This window comes from Pimephales promelas, chromosome 6 (assembly GCF_988280905.1).
Source record: "Pimephales promelas chromosome 6, fPimPro1.hap1.1, whole genome shotgun sequence".
NCBI lineage: Eukaryota > Metazoa > Chordata > Actinopteri > Cypriniformes > Leuciscidae > Pimephales > Pimephales promelas.
Window position 1 is genome coordinate 30,634,413 of NC_142774.1, and position 20,182 is coordinate 30,654,594.

Here is a 20,182-nt window from a genome sequence, read left to right on the forward strand (position 1 = left end):
AAAATTCTTCCTGAATATTTTGGATTAAATTGCGTTTGACTTTGACATTATCGTCCTCCATCAGGTTGCCCACGCTAAGATCAGATGGCTGGAGACTCGTGTGGACGGCCTGGTGCATCGAGAGGCTGAGCTACAGTCGGAGGTAAAGACTCTTCAGCAGGAACAGACAGAGCAGCAGCAGACTGTATCCAATCTCAGAGATCTCCTCAGGAGTCTGGGTATAAACAGCCCCTCTCCTGAGCAGGACAACCTCACCAACACAAACAACAACCAATAACTGTCCAAGTGAGGATACGGAGTCATCACCAGTTTTGCTATCAAGCTCCTCCTGTAAATATCACATCTGTCATAATCCTATTGGCTCTGTCGTTCTCTAAACATGCCATCTTAGCGGAAGGGTTTTCAGGGCACTCAGGGTTTCTTCACCTGAGATGATCTTGAAGATCTTATCTCGGTGTTTTTCGTCAGAACTGATCAAACAACCTAAACGATCAAAGCATTAAACAGCTCAAAAGAATAGCCGAGATGCCTTTCTTTCTGTTTCTTACAGCTTTCGTAACTGACTTTTACTCTATGGACAGAGTGGTTTTGGATCACTATTTTTTTAATAGACACTCCCTGCTGTCGTTTCTGTGTTTTTAACACGGCAATGACCCCAACGAAGCCTCTCCATGCTACATTTGATTGGCATTCAGACATTAGATTAGATTGACAGTTCCCCTGCAAGCACTGAACCGCCCTCTGAAAGGCTACGGATAAATGCACTCTTGCTGTGCTGTGTAATATTTGCACCGTTCTTATTTCGTGTGAGTGTTTGTGTTTGTGTGTGAGCATGTATGGATGTGGCAATCAACCAGTATATTCCAGTGCAATATAAACTAAAAAAAAGACAACCCTCTAGTACACTCTAAATCTGCACAATCTTCTGTTCTAACAGAAACCAAAGAGGAGCTTCAAAATCTGAATGTACTTCCATAAACAGAGAAAAATGTTTCATTCTTTTTTTTTTCATCTGAGGCTCAGATCGAATGCTGCGGATTTACTCAGATTACCGAGAAATCACTCCCACTCAACGGAAAATCCTGACTGACAAATTTGCCAAAATAAGATTAAAACAATTTAAGCAACATACGGTCCCTTTCATTATTACTCAGAAATGCAAAACTTCACATATAAACTCGGTATCTATCAATTTCTACGTGTCTTTTGGATAATCGGATTTTGTGGTTTCCAGTGATGGTGTTTTTAGCTGTTGATACGGTATCCAAAGCCAAAGACCCTAAATTATATTTTAACACTTTCTCAACAAAAAAAAAAAACTTCAGGTGCTTTTATTTGTGATAGTGTGTTTGTCTGAGCACACTGTACGCAAGTGTCTGTTTTAAACGAGTTGTCACCTCTGTATTTTGGCGTGATATATTTTTGGGAAAAGGGTTGTGAGTGAATGCGGAAAGAAAACATTATCTTGATTCATTCGCGTGACAATATGCCCTTACCCTTTGACCTCTTGTGCTTTTCTGGAGAATTCCATTTGTTTTTCTCGGTGTTGGAAAGACAGGGACACTGTTAAAACATCATTCTTGATGAAGTGCTTTATTTTTATTGGTTTTTATTGAGAGTATTATTCTTATTATATGCATTAAATACATTTTAAATTGTTTGATGTGGGTTGCGTTGATTTGTGGATATACAGCGTTGGTTTCATTACGGTTGTGTGTGTGTGTGCTTGTGTGAGTGTGTGCGTGTGTGTGTTTCGCTCCAAAGAGCAATTCCATGTAATACTTTGTTGAAGGATGTTTTGTTGTGTTATTTCATTTAACAACATTGCACCTGGTTTTAAAGATCTACAGTGAAGACTGAGATAGATTTCTTCAGAAAATCATCTGTGGATACTTTTCTCTAAAATAAATTCTCCACATACTTCGGCTTATTAAAGTGAGGTCACGTTTGCAGTTCCTGCTAAGCTGCCTTTTCTTTAAATGCCTGTTAGACACTTGAAGAGGTGAGTTTGTGTACATTATGTTTGTATGTGTGTGTGTGTGTGTGTATATATATAAATATATAGACATTTTGCTGCAGAGAACAAAACTTTATGAAAACAATTAAACAAAAGAATCTATTATAAAGCATTATTAACTACTATTATAAAAAGTTTATTCATACAAATTTGTGTGATTCTGAGAATGTAAAGTTGATGAAAGAATTCTAATTGGTTCTAAGTATTCATGTATAAAATTATTCAACACCCAAAAAGTAAATTTTGTCCAGAATCTTTTATTCTTTATAACCTCCAATAAATTCTACCTTAGAGAGCTTAGACGTTTCGGTCACCTCTCTGCTGTAGTCTTGCCCCATTCCTCACTTCAAAAAGCTTCCAGGTCACTGATAATCGTTGGTTTCATGTTACCACTGCTTTCTTCAAATTCCAAGAAATATTTATAATCACATTTAAATCTGAAGGCCACTCAAGAACATTGTACGACTGATCTTTGATCCAAGCTTCTGTAGATTTGGATTTATACTTTGGGATGGCTGTCCATCCAATGATCACCAAGCTTCAGTCTCTGCACTGAAAACATCACCTTGATACTTTAAATAATTCATGATTTCCTGCTAGAGTCGAGATTTCCACTATCTGCAATAACAAGACTAATGTTTGACCATGGAGATGGTGTTCTTCTGCTCCAGTTTGGTCATAATCATTAATCATATTGTGCTTTCAACCCCTGAAAGGTTTTCTGATTCAACTCATTTTAAACTTATGAATAAGGCTGCCGGCTGTGTCTCTGGGCACATTTAGTGTTAAAGGGATAGTTCACCCAAAAAAAAAGTTACTCACCCTCATGTTTTTTTCCAACCCAATCTTCGGAACATGAATTAAGATATTTTTGATGAAATCTGAGAGCTGGATCACTCCTCCATACTAGTCCATAGGCTTCTTGAGGGATTGAAACTTGCCGGCTTCGAAAAGTTATCAAAGACATCGTTAAAATTGTCCAAGTGACTACAGTGGCTCAATCTTAAAGTTAAGATTGAGCCTCTGTAGTCACTTGGACAATTTTAACGATGTCTTTAAAGGGTTAGTTCACCCAAAAATGAAAATTCTGTCAGTATTTACTCACCCTCATGTTTTTCCAACCCGGTAAGACCTTCGTTCATCTTCGGAACACAAATTAAGATATTTAAGATATTAAGATCGCTCCTGCATACTAGTCCATAGGCTTCTTGAGGGAATGACTCTTGCTGGTATCGAAAAGTCATTAAAGACATCGTTAAAATACTCCAAGTGACTACAGTGACTCAATTTTAACTTTATCAAACGACGAGAAAACTTTTTGTGCGCAAAAACAAACAAAAATAACGACTTTATTTCAACTATTCACTTCCTTCTCTATGGGCCTGTAGTCAGTTAACGTAGTGTGATAGCATAGAGCTACGTCACACATAGGCTCACTATTGGCCGACGCTGGTCGTGTGTGATGCGTGTGACGTACAATAACAGAAGCTTACGCTATTAAACTAGTAACCTGACTCGAGGCAGAGGGAGAAATAAACGAATAGTTGAAATAAAGTCGTTGTTTTTGCGGACACAAAAAGTGTTCTCTTCGTTTGATAAACTTAAGATTGAGTCCCTGTAGTCACTTGGACTATTTTAACGATGTCTTTAATGACTTTTCGAGGCCAGCAAGTCATTCCCTCAAGAAGCCTATGGACTAGTATACAGGAGTGATCTTAATATCTTAAAGGGTTAGTTCACCCAAAAATGAAAATTAAGTCATTAATTACTCACCCCCATGCTGTACCAACCCCGTAAGACCTTCGTTCGTCTTCGGAACACAAATGAAGATATTTTTGATTAAATTTGAGAGCTGTATAACTACCACATTGGCTCCTAAAGGACTGCCTCTTGACGGCCCAGAAAGTCAATGAAGAAAATGTTTAAATATCCCAAGTGACTACCGTGGCTCAACTATATGTTTATCAAGCGACGCGAATACTTTTTGTGCGAAAAAACAAACAAAAATAACGAGTTTATTCGACTATTTCTTTTCTTCCTTGTAGGCCAGAACGAGACTTCCTTAGATTTCCACGACGCATGCGCGAGAACTGCGATCTGCTTACGCCAGCTTACACTACTTCAGATCGCAAATCTCGCGCATGCGTCGTGGAAATCTAAGGAAGTCTCGTTCTCGTTCTTAATTTTCATTTTTGGGTGAACTAACCCTTTAATAACTTTTCGAAGCCTATGGTCTAGTATGGAGGAGTGATCCAGCTCTCAGATTTCATCAAAAATATCTTAATTTGTGTTCCGAAGATAAACAAAGGTCTTACGGGGTTGGAACAACATGAGAAGTGAGAAAACACTGACAGAATTTTCATTTTTGGGTGAACTATCCCTTAAAGGAAATAGACTTTGTGTGACCATAGACTTTATAATGAAATACAACAATTTGTTCTCAAAAGCTTTTATGAGAGCTTTTTTTTTTTTTTTACAATTTGCTACTCAACTTTACCACATTCATGGACTAAAATTATGCAATTGTAATAGCATAAGTAAATTCAGTTTTGATATAGAGTTTCCAAAGGCTTAATTGTAAACACAATTTTGTGCCATACCATACAAATAAGTGACATAAAAACAGCAGTGTTGAATAATAATGACAGCGGTATTACATTAAAAAATCCTTTAACTCAAAAGCATTATATAAATATATATATATATATAAAACAAATAATTCATTATATATTGACATTTTTTCGCCATTAAACCGTTATTGAATCAATTAAAAACTAAAAAAAAAAAAAACCCTATCTTTAGAAATGCTTACATTTGAAAATTATTTGTCTCCGGGGGGTTGAATAATTTTAATTGAGTGATCATTGAGTGTGCTTGTTTCTGGATATATGTTCATGTGTTTAATTGAAATTAAAAATTAAATCTGTATAATAGAAATGTATACAGATTTATCATATATGACTTATGACTTTAGACATCAGATAAATTGGTAGATTTAACAAATATAGTATATCGGCTCTTATTTGAGTCCTGAGCCAAAATAAATTTCTGAATCCTGTTATTAATAACTTAAAACCATATTGAAGAAAGTACTTTTATCATGTGTTTGTTTTGGATGTGAATGCTGTCGCCATGTGTTGGTCTTATTGATTGCCTAACTGCTACACAACAATCATCAGTTCTCATCAAACATTTCTTAAACCACGAGCAAATACAGTGTGTTTTAACTTAAGCCCTGGAATCAGTGGAATCTGTGTGATGTGTAATCGCCCACAACTTCCAAAACCAATGATCAAAGTCAAACGACAGCACACACACACAGACACATATTACTTAATAACAGCTTGGTGTTTAGATAGGCAACTTCTGCCTAAAGTGAGGAAGCTACTTATCTGGGCTGTTTTATGAATTGATTTATGACTTTACTAACCTTTTGTGTGTAAAAATAAGTGTAACAATAACTTTGTTTTTCACAATCTTTGTTAACAAAGACTTTCTTTGATCAACTGCTGTAGAGCCTGTTCCTCAGCTGTCACGTTTCCCGATCTGTGTACGTCAAGTGAACTGAGTGAGTGAGTTTGCCTATAGTGCCCAAATATTCCAGGTAAGTGCCGGTTAAGCTCGGTTTAACCATCTATAATGCACTATCACTCACTCCCACTCATTTTCTCACCCATCTTTAATTTCACTTAAATCTATCTCTGTTGTTTTTATCGACACATCTTTTCACAAAAGAGGCGTTGAAATAGTTGTTGGTGAAACCACCGTTCCATTGTCCTGCTTCCTTGTCACCTTTCATTCACGCATACCTTTCTCACCTATTCTTCCACTTGGCAACAATAGTGATTTGTAGTTTTTGCCAACTTGTGGTTTTGCCACACATCCGTCGTGCTTCACTCACACCGCACTGTCTGTAAGCAGTCAGGAACGGCACAGCCTATCAACAGTTACTATGGGCGCGTAAGATTTCGCATACACTTTATTTTAAGATGTCTTTGTTACACTGCAATTATACATTTAAAGGGATAGTTTCGAAAACGAACAGTATTTATATCGATTTTACCTCGTGTAACCACAGCCATGTCCAACTGATCTGAAGGCAAGTGATCGGAAGTGATTGCTTCAGAGATTTCGTTTTTTGCCTTTCACTAAACATATTTACAGTAGATATATCGAAATCGTCTTCCATTGCGATTTCCTGTATATCTAAATATGTTTATCACAGTGAAAGGTAAAACTTCCGAAATCTCTGTGTAAACAATGAGTGACGTAGACGCAAGCGATCACTTCCGGCGCATGCCTTCAGATCAGTTGGACGTGGCTGTGGTTACACGAGGTAAAAACGATATAAATACTGTTCATTTTCTCACACAAACCGCTCGTTTCGTGTCTTAGGCCATCAATGTGTACTTACATTTACGAGTCATTTAATCATTTTTAATTTGGACTTCTCTGTGGATACTCTTTAAGGTGGACCCTCTAAACCTGCATTATATGACTGACAGACAAGAACGGTTTGACCGAAAAATGTCAAAATTGAAAATACTGTGGAAACAAAGACACCTTGGATGCCCTTGAGGTAAGCTGAAACATCTCAAAAATGTATTTCAACGTGAACTATCCCTTTAAAAACTGTGTAATATTCAGGATAAAGTTTGGTTTGGGGTTGGTTGCATGGAAGTATAGTTATTACTAGTAACTACAAGTAACATATGTAACAATGACAATGTAAAATAAAGTGTTACCAAGACTCAGGTGATGGGCTGTGCTCGAAGTGGGCCGGTACACTTCTAGATTTTGAATTCGAAATATCACATCATATTTTTTACATAGTATATAAGTGGGTTTTTCTACATAATATATTACTGGTATACATTTAATATTTTATCATACTTGGTTGATTTGATGGGGTATACAGTGATATTTAATCTTTATAATTTAGGGTGCATTTAAAAAAGAATGTAAAAGGCTTGTTTAAAGAGGATAGTAATAGAAAAGCATGCCTTCTAGCAAGCACCACTAACTATCTTTCGTTTTCTGCTTAAAATAAATGCATTAAAAGTGTAAAAACTACTAGATGAGTTTATCTTAGGGTCCGAGCACTTGCTGAGAAACACGTACACTCATATGGGGTGGTCAGGAAACAATCTGCCCTGCCTATAAGCTTCATGTGCACAGAGGAAATGTAGCCCAGGACAGCATCTGAAAACACACACACACACCAACTTTGCTCTTAGAGACACACCCAAACCTCCCTGGTCTTATTTCAGCCTATCCTGAGAAGGCCCTTTAGTGAAAAACACTGTATGGCGGTTCAGGACATTGAGGTCACATCCGAAAATGTGGCAAATGACCCATTTGGTGACCCATCCCTCCCTTTTCTTTCTCCCTTTCCTTCAATTTTTTTCTATTCTCCTGTGTCTGATGCAATGCAATGTGCATTGGTTCCAACCCCATGATTATCTGTTGTTTCTACTGCAACACTGATGCAAAAGGTTCCTGGCAAAAGACATATGAAATTTCATCACTACTATACATGCTCCTTGAAACGCCTCATACATCATTTCCCTCGATGTATAGGTTGTTAATTCTTAAAAGCTTATTTAAGTCATCTTTTTGTTTAGAGCTTACACTGTCACAAAAACTGAAAGTGCAAGTAAAACGTAAAACGAGCACAGGCAGATGTCTTCTTTCGATTGTGGGAGTTGTATGGAATGTGTTCAGAACTAGTTAGTGTACATCGCTATAGTTTGTTAGCCTTAATGACCTGCTGTATTCCATGTCATGAAGAACCACACCTAGTTCATGCAAATATATCAGGGTGTGGTGTCACAGCAGAGACTGTTAATCAAGTTTCATTTGATTCCTTTCTATTCATAATAAAATTGCTTTGCATATGGGTTTTGATCAGGATAAACGTTTCTAAACCTCATCTGACAAAAGTAGTTCTGAGGGAAATTTACACACACACACGCACACACACACACACACATATATATATATATATATATATCTATAGGCCATTTCACAAGATGTAAACAACACTGGTCCAGAAGCACTTTCTGTTTCAGTTTTTTAACACTACATAAAAGCTGGGATAAAATACAACCAACAGAACATGTAAAACTGAATCAAAAAGTTAAACATCTTTAACATGGTTTCTTTACGTGTGAAATAAAGAAAACAGCTACAAACTGAAACAGGAAGTGCTTCTGGACCAGTGTTGTTTACATCTTGCAAAATGGTCTATAGTGTATATATATATATATATATATATATATATATATATATATATATATATATATCGTGTGTGTGTATATATTCAATTATATGATTTAATATTTTTGAATGGTATATTGTTTTGATTTTTTGCTGCTTCATAAATAAATGTTTTTGCATCACCTAAACCTTTCACTATTTCAAAATAATGTTTTGCAACAATTACAGATTGACACCTTCAATAAAAAAATGTCTTTGTACTGTACCATTATGTTGGTTTTAATGTGTGATTTGTGTCATTTGTGATTTATGTGATATTTTTTCAGAGTGATGAGTTTGTTAACAGAGACCTAATTAATTCCCACAATTAACATTGACACATATACAGCCTTGCTCTCGGTTGAGCCAGCTAAACTGAGTGACTATGATATGACTCACTCAGCAAAGCAGAATCTGAAACCGACTCCGAGAAGAACTCTATTGAAGTCAAACTTTTATAGGAAAGTTTTTAAATACCTTTTTTTTTTTTTTTTTTAAATCTTTGTTTCCGGAATGTAGAATTTCTTCTCCCAAGTTATACAACCATGAAAATCCTGAAACTAGAACAGATCGATACTGGCTGTGATTTTTATATATATATATATATATATATATATATATATATATATATATATGTATGTGTGTGTGTGTGTGTGTGTGTGTGTGTATATATATATATATATATATATATATATGTATGTGTGTGTGTGTGTGTGTGTATATATATATATATATGTATGTATGTATGTGTGTGTGTATATATATATATATGTATGTATGTGTGTGTGTGTATGTATGTGTGTGTATATATATATATATATATATATATATATGTGTGTGTGTGTGTGTGTGTGTGTATGTATGTGTATATACAGTATATATATATATATATATATATATATATATAAACCTACATTGTGTTTTGTTAAGACCGAGTAATGAATAAGCCTTTAAGCACATAACACAGATAAGATAAATGACAGGCAAGTGTAAAAGGAAACAAATTACCTGTCTTGGACAGATGTCTGTTCCTGTAACGGCTATTTTCGAAGTTTCTGCATGACGCCATATATTTTCTTCTCTTATATACAAATTAGGTAGATGGGTGGAGTTGCACCTGGAAAGTAACAGAACCTGTAAAGACATGAGAGGCATTTTCTTCCTCCAAACAATTCCTAAAACATGCACAGCAAGAAAATAGCACCATATAACTCCAATTTGATCTCTAAACTGGTTACCTATTAAGTTATTGTTTACAAAGTATTGCTACTGGCCAATAAAGCACTAGATAAAGCTACAATCCAGTACACTCTGGGATATAGTTCAACCAAAACTGTCATCATTTACTCACCCTCATGTAGTTCCAAACTAGTATGAGTTTCTTTCTTCTGTTGATCACAAAAGAAGATATTTTACAGAATGTTGGTAACCAGGCAGTTGACGATAGCCATAAGTATTTTTTCCTACACATGGAAGTCAATGACTAGCCTACTGTCAAGTGTCCGTTTGATTACCAACATTCTTGAATATATCCTCTTTTGCGTTCACCAGAAGACAGAAACTTGTACAGGTGAGTATAACATGAGGGTGAGTAAATGATGACAAAATATTCTATCACTTTAAGGTCTCAAAACTCTGGACTCTTGGTTGTAGGACATCTAAGTCCACTAAAGGAGGGAGAGTGTTTTCACAGTTGGCTCCTAAACTCTGGAATAGCCTTCTGGATAATATTTGAGGCTTAGACACTCTCCCAGTTTAAATCTAGACTAAAGACACACCTCTTTAGCCACGCATCTCATAAAGCATCTCATAACCTTGCACTCCAATTGCGAATGAAGATCTATTGCTTGAATGTTTTGAACAGCACGCCAATTCTTTGCTTTCTGTTTCTACCTCGGGTTGGGCATCCAAGATTACGTAGGCTCCAGTTTGGATCCAGCCTTTTAGAAAGACATTAGATGACCCAAGACCTGTGAAGAGATGACGCCAACTCTGAATCAACAAACACAACTGCCAAATTTTACATTGCAACCATTAAGATCACAGCTGCTTTAAAGGAGTAGTTCATTTTTGAAAAAAACTTTTGCTGATAATTTACTCACCCCAATGTCATCCAAGATGTCCATGTCTTTCTTTCTTCAGTCGAAAAGAAATTAAGGTTTTTGATGAAAACATTCCAGCATTTTTCTCCATATAACGCACTTCAGTGGGAACCAAACGGTTCAAGGTCCAAAAGACACTTTCAGTACAAACTGCAACGACTCATTTGGTTCAAAAACAATCTTTTTCCGAGTCATTTGGTTCATTCAACGACCGAAACAAACAAATTCACTTGGAAAATGATTCGTTCATTTTGATGAACAAGTTCGAATAGGAGAGTCACGAACGTGCATCGCAGTACAGAGCAAGGCCAACATTTGAGCTTATAAAACTTAAACTTTGTTAATAATTTATTAAATGAGCAATCGTTTCGCTTGATAAGACCCTTATTCATCGTCTGGAATCGTTTAAAGCCCTTTGAACAGTTTGCAGTTTGCACTGAAAGTGTCTTTTGGACCTTGAACTGTTTGGTTCCCACTGAAGTCCATTATATGGAGAAAATGCTGGAATTTTTCCATCAAAAACCTTAATTTCTTTTCGACTGAAGAAAGAAAGACATGGACATATTGGATGACATGGAAGTGAGTAAATTATCAGCAAAAGTTTTTTTCAAAAGTGAAGAACTCCTTTAATGAGATGTCTTAATCAATAAATGATGTTAGCTTAACTGCAGGATTTGTATTATAGAATGTACATTTCTGACATTACAGTCATCTCTGATAACAGATTACTTTAAAAAGTAATGCAATTTAAATGTAGTTTTCTGTAAAGCTGCTTTGAAACAAAATTGTGAAAAGTCCTATATAAATTAATGTGAAAATGAATTAAATTAAATGAATTGTATGTTATTTCATTCTGGATGAGCCACCATTGTACCTTTATTAAGTAGATGTACGCACACACGCAATTAGGAAATTCTATTTTGTTTTTCCTTATTGCTGGCTTTTTATTATTGTTGAAGTGAAAGAAAGATCACTTTTTTCCATTAGCAATCAATCTGAGACCTCCCTGAATCAACTGATTCACTATGTTTAGTGAACACATTTGTGCCCATAGTAACCTTCATGCCTTGAGTCAACTGAAGGATTCACTCAACCAGAAATGAGTTGAATAATAAAACCATCAGTAGTGGATATTCCAAACGAGGTGCTTATACTATTCAAAATTCTAAAGAATGCAGGCATGTGCCCGTATTTATAGTACAACTGGCATAATCTGCTTTTGGAAATCAGCATGCTTGTTATAATTGGAATCTGTAACTTAATTTGCATATTATGACTAATCCAAGGTGACCACATTTTTACCACAGGAACCACATTTTAAATTTTTGGGTAACTGCCAACAAGACTCACAATTCCTGTCTATTTCCCTTTCCTATTGTTTTTGCTCTGTTTTTGTGATTGGCAATGGCAACCAGATGATGATCTTTCTCGTCTGTCTTGCCAAAGTGTGTATGGCATGTATAGCTTAAACGCAGACTGTGATGAGTTCATTTAAGCGGAATGAATACCGTTCATACAATGAAGATATACAGTTCCCAATAACGTTAATTGGTTTCCAATCATTGCTCAGGAATGATTGCTTTCCCAGAAGATAGCCTACTTTCTTTGCCCGTCAGGGACGGGAGCATGTTCAAACAGGGTTAAAGGTAGGTGGGTATAGATTTAAGTTGTAAGGGAAGGGTATTTATATATGTATTTGCAGAAATGAATTAAAGATGTAATTACACGCAAGTATTGAAATTCTACTTAAGTACTTAAGTATTGAAAAATCTCTTTCAAAACATGTTTGATGCAACAACTTTTCAATGCAACTATGACATAAAGACAATGTTTTAACCATACAGTCAAAAATCTTTGATTATGTCTCTCCCTAAAACACACACACACACACACACACACACACACACACACACACATAAACAGCCTATTATACTTTCTCTGGAAGTCGCACCTTTTTTAGTGTCTGTTTATATCACATCAATCACCATGGTGATTAGCCCATTCCTGTCAAGACGTTCTCTTGTCAACTTGACATCCATCTTCCTCGCTGGTCTAATTAATTCATTTTTTTTTTCTTTGTTTTTGCATGTCTCTATATCGCCAAAGTATGTTTTTCAAAGAATACACATAGAAATTCTAAATATAAAACAAGATTAGTCATAGAAATTGTAAATATAAAACTAAATTTACTGCAAAATAGTTTGGAGGGAAAATATTTTGGAGAAGATGAAGTCAAATATTACACAGTACACGCATGATAACGACACACTAAATGTTATGACAGGTCCTTCAGGCTATCAGTTAAGCTGACACACAACTGATTATGGAACTTGTGTTCTCGGAAATGGCTTAAAATATGCCAAATAGTGTTTTTTTTTTTTTTTGGTTTTTTTTTATTCAAAATGGCAAAAGATTTCTGTGAGTTTATGTTTAGGAGATTGCTTAGAAAAATTGCTTATTTCTGTATAAAAAAAAATAATCTATGGAAAGTCAAGCAAGTATGTGTGTGTGTGGTCCTGGTGAACATTAGGGGGACAACATGTCCCCACAAGATGGCAATATCTTAACTTCTTGAAATTCTTGGGACATTTTTTGATCCCCATGAGAAAAACAGCTTATAAATCATATTAAATTTAAAAATTCTGAAAATCTTCCATGATGGGATGCTTAGGGTTGGGGATAGAACATACTGTTTCTATAAATATCATTATGTCTATGGACAACAATGTAATACCTTAAACATTATGCTAAACCCAGGTTTGGAATTTACTTGATCATCCTCTTTGAAAGACACACCCAACCTAAATAAATGTGAATGAGTACACGTGTACAGTTGAAACACATTAAACAACTGACATGCACAGGAAGACTGAGCCGTGATTTTTGCTCCGCACATGCATATTAGCAATTCTCATCGGGCCTGTTCACACCTGGTCACTTCATGTGGCCTTTCAGACCTTCAAAAGCCGAGGTCTCTCGTATTGCGTAAGTCAGCTTACGCTATGGGAAAACTCATTTTCTCGAGAATATTGAAGCCACATTTTTTAAAACGGCAACTGCACGAACGCCTAAGATGCACAAACCAATCAGGTCACTTCTCGCCAGATTGAGTCAAAGCCTCCCAGTATGGGTGTGGTTTCTATATAAGACCCCATTTTTTTGTTTCAAATGCCTCAAGACACCTGCGCCTTGTGTAGAGGCCCTCTCTTCGGCGCGGATTGTCACATCTTGTGCGCTCCCTATCTATCTACCGGACCCATTACACTTACCACATATACGTCCTCATATTTGCTATATTGTTGTCCTTTACCTGATTTCATTGTGTGAAATGATTTGCAGGCGGTGGTGTAGAGTGGAGTCAGCGACAATTTATATAAGGAGGTCCTAAAAGGACTTTGTTGGAGCTCAACTCTAGTCTACATTGATGAGCAGAGTAGTGGGAGTGGCCGGCGGAGCTGAGCATAATGCACTATGGGGATTGTTGTCTTCAATAGACAAGCACTAAAAAGTCATTTTCTGCCTTTTATCAGCCTAGAAGTACCCAAATATAAGTTTACGATACTATTCTACTACATATATGACCCACTTGCAATACATATTCATGTCTCCACCAGTGCCAGTGGAATTACCCTTTAAACAGAGCCCTAAAGTGTCATCTAGGTGCCTTGACTGGCATGCAACACTTCAACATATCTAGCATGCATATATATATATATATATATATATATATATTATGTATATAAACACGACAGTGAATTTTGAAGCCATAATCCCGTTTTCCTCGGGTTTCCTCTGCTTTAAATCTCCCCAACCGGAAACTGAAGAGCAGCCTTGCGTCAAATGTGTAACTTATGCATGCATATAGCCTAATTGGACAGGCGTCCAATCACAACTGACTTCAGGAAAAGGGGGAATAACCAATGACATTTGAGGTTATTATTAAACCAGTAAGTCCTGCCCCTCGACTGCCAAAAATAAAAGTGATAAGCGCAAAAGCGTGGGGAATGATCATGCATGCGCGAGGACTTGCAGAGGAGATGTCATGCGCGCGCAGGGTTTGAATGAGCTTGCGAGTTCCCGTTTCGTCATGTGTAGACCTGTTTTCCTCTCGCAGATGTCATTTACCACGCGTGCCAGCATCAGATGTGCGCTCGGTTGCTTTAGGCATTGATTTGCCGTCATAGTTTGCACTCATCCATAAACATTATTAGATCCATCAGCTTGACAGCAAGTCCCATTATTCAGCTCAATCACTGTGTCATCAACCTACGCCTTTGTTATTGTTGGAAACTGGGCCCTCTTGTGGCAAAAAACAACAACCCATATTGTGCCTTTTAACACAATAAAGAAACAAAATGATCTTACCAGGGCTAGCAATTGCCACTCTGTCTTATTGTGGTCTTTGATTCTGAAATTAGCTGATGATCAATAAAATGCAGCTCATATCTGTTGCTTTCGGTGACATGACCTCCATTAAATATAGCGCTGGAATTGAAGATCGGATTTATATCCATTTTGCGAAAATACATTTATGTGACCAGGTGTCACATAATTTGAAAGATGATGCGTCTCTCCACTCCAAAGATATCGGCAAACTTTTTTTTTTTTTTTTGTACCTGTTCACTTCATGTCCCTTCCACAATAAATATCTTATTATCAATTTTATGACATTTCAGAAGTATTCTCTAAAAACGGACATATTTTATGACATTGTTTCATGGATGGACATTACATAATGTGCGAATAGGTCATCAGTGTGGGAAGGTTGAGACACAATAGAATGTGGGCCCACTCCTGGTGGCCACATATGCCACGACTGTGAGTGACCACAGAACGGTAGTCTTTTTTTATTCTGTTTTTGTTGTATTTTGTATCTGACTGAAACAACGGGAATGGATGAATTTGAATTAAAACATTTTGCACAATTGCCATTTTTAAAAGTTAATTACATTTGCAATAAATGGTTTGCCAGCTTTAGAGCAAGGTATGACAACTGTACAATGGTACAGTTTCAAGTAGCCTAACTGTGCACTATATGGGTACAGTATATGGGTACAAAAATGCACCCTATGTTTATGAGCTAATTGTAGAAATTATAAACTACTTATGGATATTATTGATTTTTGATATTTAAAGGGGTCATGAACTGGATTTTTATTTTATTTTTTTTAAATTGTTGTCTGAGGTCAACTTATGACGTTCGTTTGGTTTTTACATTAAAAAACATCAAAATGAATAAGTAATAGGCTATTTTCTACCGTTTAACGCTCGGTTTTTATGGGCGTCTCACATTGAAGACTTGGGAGTAAACGCCCACTGCTGTGAGTGGATAACAGTTTTGCATATTATAATGAGTTTCACTCTCATCCAGTTTATCATCACGAGGTAGGCCTATGTTATTTAGCTATGCGTGTAATGCGCGAATCGGTGGGCGGGGCTAAACCTGCCGTGTTGAAGTAGGCGTTGATCTTCTTCTGCAGGGGTGGTGTTTTATCCTCTTTGACATCATAGTTCCCCACTTTGAAAAACGAGTCGTTTGCTGAGCCTGGTGTCAATAAAAGCTTCTATTGGACTAACAAGGACGTTTTCAGTTCTGAAACTTACAGAATATTCTTATAATATGATGTCAAAAGCTCAAGGAAAATTTGATTTCTCAGTTCATCACCCCTTTAAGTACACAAAGGAAATATGTGAAAAATAACTTAGTTTCAACGTCTAGTTTTTGTGTAGTGATGAAAAAAAAAATGTGTCTCTACTAAGTCAAACCTACTGAGCAGTCAATCATATGAAAAATAATAAATAAAATTACATAAACACGGGGAAAAAACAAATACTAAGGGAGAAATTGTTTAATATTGTTTAATATGCTTTTATTCAATTTTGTGCCCTTCTTGTATTTTTTATCCTTTACATCTACTGGTAAATAATTTTCAATCGATAAATTAGGCTTCTTTATATATTTTTTTTCTAGTTGACAATTGAACTATATATTTTTACTATATAGTTTATTATTACTATATAGTTTATTGTTTGAAAGTTTGTCTTTCTTTTTATCTTATGTTGTTAAAATTTGCAATAAAAAAGGTGATAAATGGTGGTAGAACTTGATGTCAGCCCATTCTCACTCCCAAGGCGTCACCTAACACCTAACATTTGGACATGCTTCAATATCTGACGCTTTAGGCGCCCTTTAGCGTCAGTTAGATGACGCCCTAGGATCGCGTGTACCCTACCCCCACCCCACACCTAAACCTAACCGCGTCCTCTAACTGACGCTTTCCTTTAGCGTCAGTTAGATGACGCCGTAGGATCGCGTCATGTAAGTGACGCTAAAGGGCGCCTAAAACGTCAAATATGGAAGCATGGTCAAAGGTGACGCCTTGGGGTGAGAATGCGTTGCAATTGATGTCACTTATTGATTATAGAATTTAAAGTGAAAGTTCACTATTATTTTGAGATGAATAAGGAGTCGGTTAGAGAGATAAATCATCCTGTTCTAATTAAAATGAATCTTTTTTTTATATAAATGTGATTAATCTAAACAATTCCATCGAAGCATATTTTGCTGTTGATGGTTGATTTGGTTTCATGGAATGACTCATGCCTTTTCATCTCTGTACGTTGAGTGACAAATCAATTTCAATGTGTTTTGTCTGGCAATCCTCAAATATGTTAAGCAGGAGCTCATGTTTACAGAGGCAATTGACATGAGATTGACTAAGTCCTCCACTTCTCTTCCCAGGAGGTTCTTATTCTCCAGAAACGGTTTTGGGTGTGGTCCAGGCTTTATCATAGCTGTCTTCAATAACCTTTTAAAGGGTAAGTATTGCTTAAGGGATGGGTTTTAGTCAGGTCTTGGCCATGTGTAGCAATATACATGAAATCAGAGCTGTCTTTGTGAAATATCTCAACGTAATACATTTCAGCTGTCATTCCCAATGCTCACTTTGTCAATAACGGCATGTTTAACCTTTTGCGTATGTACTTGCATGTGACAGACATAACCTTTTCACCTGCATTTTGCCAAGAGCGACCCTCTGAAGATGTATTTATTCCAAGAAGAACCAGTGAATCGAAAGTTAAGAAGTTCAGCAGAATTTATCGAATACTTGCATAACATGTTAATCCAGGATGACAGTGTAAAGCACTTGTGTTTGCTGAAACACAGAAACTGTCAGAAAATATAATGTATATATATATATATATATAATTCTCACACACTGATCTGAATCTCTGAATTAAATGAGGACAACTGAAAGCATTTTGTTAATGATTCTCATAAATTCTCACTGCTGGCAAATTAAAATGTAGAGGCAAGATTAAGTTTCATGCCAGGGTTTATAAACAAACTCTAAACAATGGCTTTCTCTCATGGGGGCATCACTTTGCCACCATGTTTGCAATTCATCATTTTAATAAACCATGTTACCATGTGACTATCAAGTCACTGTAAAGGGGTTGATTCTAGAGGTGCAGACTTACCACACACACATTTTGAGTTTCATGTTTTATGGGGACTTTCTATTGACATGATGATTTGTATACTGTATTATAACCATCTCAGAAAACTTTCTGCATTTTCAAAAAAAAAACATCACTTAGTATTATTTATACGCTGTTTTCCTCATGGGAAACACTTTTTGACATCTATTTGAGTCATATGATATTTAAAATGATGCATTCAGATATTATTCTTCAAACTTTCTTGCTCTGTGAAAGTAAGTGATAGTTTTTGCCAGCACTAAGAATGTGCAGAAGAATACAGAAACTTGTTGAGCATAAAGTGAATCTTGCATTGCTTACAGCGGAGAACCAAAAGAAGAAAAACATTTCCCTTAACCAAGCATCACTGCCAAATAATCTTTGCCCATTGTTCTGTGAGACAATTGTTTATTCAACTGATATCCGTATTTTCTCCAATCACTTGTGGTCTTCGTAAATTACATAAGAATCCATGTAAACATTCATTGGCTGTATGTACATTGTGGAACTTTCCATTGATTGTTAGTGTGTTGTTTCGAATCTATTCATTTTAGTGTCAACAATTCATCAATTTCTACTTTTTCCCTTTCTAATTAAAAATCTATAATGTTTAAACAAATCCAGTCAAGGACTTTCTATAAAGCTCTTTGAAACAATGTGCATGTATTGTAATAAATTTGACCTGACTGTTAAAAATCAAACAAAGAACAGCAATAATAATAATACAAGTAAAAACTGCACTGTTTACTTTCTTAGTTACGTTTCAAATATTTGCTTTTTATTTTTTATCACCATCTCATTTTCTTTTCTTTTTTTTTTTTACAACATCATCTCAGCCTTGGGGGTTTTGTAAGTTTCAACAGAACATTCCACTGTGTGCATGTTTTACAGAGAAAATAATGTGGGGGGTTGCTTTCATACTGTAAATGCAAAACATGTATGTACATGTGGATGCTTGTGTGTTGAGATATGTCTATATGTTCAAATAGTTTCAAAATAATCGGTTAAAGTTCACCCAAAAATGCAAATTCTGTCTGTATAATTACTCACCCTCATGTTGTTCCAACCCCTCAAGACTTTCGTTCATCTTCGGAATTAAGATATTTTTGATTAAATCTGAAAGCTGGCTCACTCCTCTATAGGCTTCTAAGGGATTGAAACTTGCCTCCCCAGAAAAGTTATTAAAGACATTGTTAAAATGGTTTTAATTTACTGTATTTTATTTTTATCATAATTTTTATTTTTCATTATTTCTTATTTTTTATTCAAAACTGTCTTAATTATTCTGATTTCTTTTGATTATTTTAATTTCTTCTATGTAAAGCACTTTGAATTGCCATTGTGTATGAAATTTGCTATATAAATAAACTTGCCTTGCCTTGCCTTAAAATAGTCCAAGTGAAGTGACTACATGGCTCAACCACAAGTCTATCAAGCGACGAGAATACTTTTTGTGGGCAAAAAAATTACGACTTTATTCAACTATTTATTTTCTTCCGTGCGGGCCTGAGTGAGTTCACGAAGTGTAACGGCACAACAGTTCTGTGTTGTACGTCACCACATAGGCTCATTATTGGCCAACGCTTTATTGGCCCACGCGTGCAGGAGTGATCCAGCTCTCAGATTTCATCAAAATATCTTAATTTGTGTTCCGAAGATGAACGGACGTCTTACAGGGTTGGAACAACATGAGGGGCAGTAATTACTGACAGAATTTTCATTTTGGGGTGAACTATCCCTTTAAATTTTCAACAAAATATTCACTTATTTATTAATGGATTTCATTTACAATCTGAGCTTCCTCCGATTCCTCATAAAACAGCTCTGTAAATTGACACTACAGAAAAATTACGTAAAAAATACTGATTATTGAAAATCATTGGAATCTTTCTTGTTGAAGGCATTTTATTGTATTGTCATTGGCTATTGAGAAAGACAGTTTTATAGGCCCTGAATGAGATAAGATAAGTGCAAATGTTCCATCCTCCATGACATCATGAGATAAATTATCATTGGCTGGAAGAAATGAGTCTATGATGACATCATATTCTTCATGAGATCATGCTTAAAATAACAGTCGAAAAATAGCATTCTATTTTGGGCTCACAGAAGTTGTAAAGTATCAGCTAACTTATTTCAAGATTGTTTAACTTTTACTTTATAACATTTTTTTTGATAGTGTAAACCAGATGAAAGCACAGAGTTTCCAGAGCATCTTTTCTATTACAGATTTTTGCCCAACTTGTCAGACCTGTAAATCTTTTGGGCAAGGTGTTTACAAAGTAAAATGACGTCATCTGCCATTGTTTCTATTGCTATTGCG

At 35.9% G+C, this 20,182-nt stretch overlaps 1 protein-coding gene across 5 annotated transcripts in view; it reads left to right on the forward strand.

Moving 5' to 3' along the window:
- tbc1d1 (TBC1 (tre-2/USP6, BUB2, cdc16) domain family, member 1) overlaps positions 1-1,660 on the forward strand; it is a 76,049-nt gene extending 74,389 nt beyond the window's left edge. For all 5 annotated transcript variants that reach the window (XM_089132380.1, XM_039691728.2, XM_039691745.2 and 2 more), the window contains one exon: positions 65-1,660. In XM_089132380.1, the coding sequence (XP_088988506.1) occupies positions 65-277 (213 nt within the window). In that variant the 3' untranslated portion in view covers positions 278-1,660. The remainder of the gene's footprint in view (positions 1-64) is intronic.
- The last annotated feature ends 18,522 nt before the right edge of the window (positions 1,661-20,182 follow it).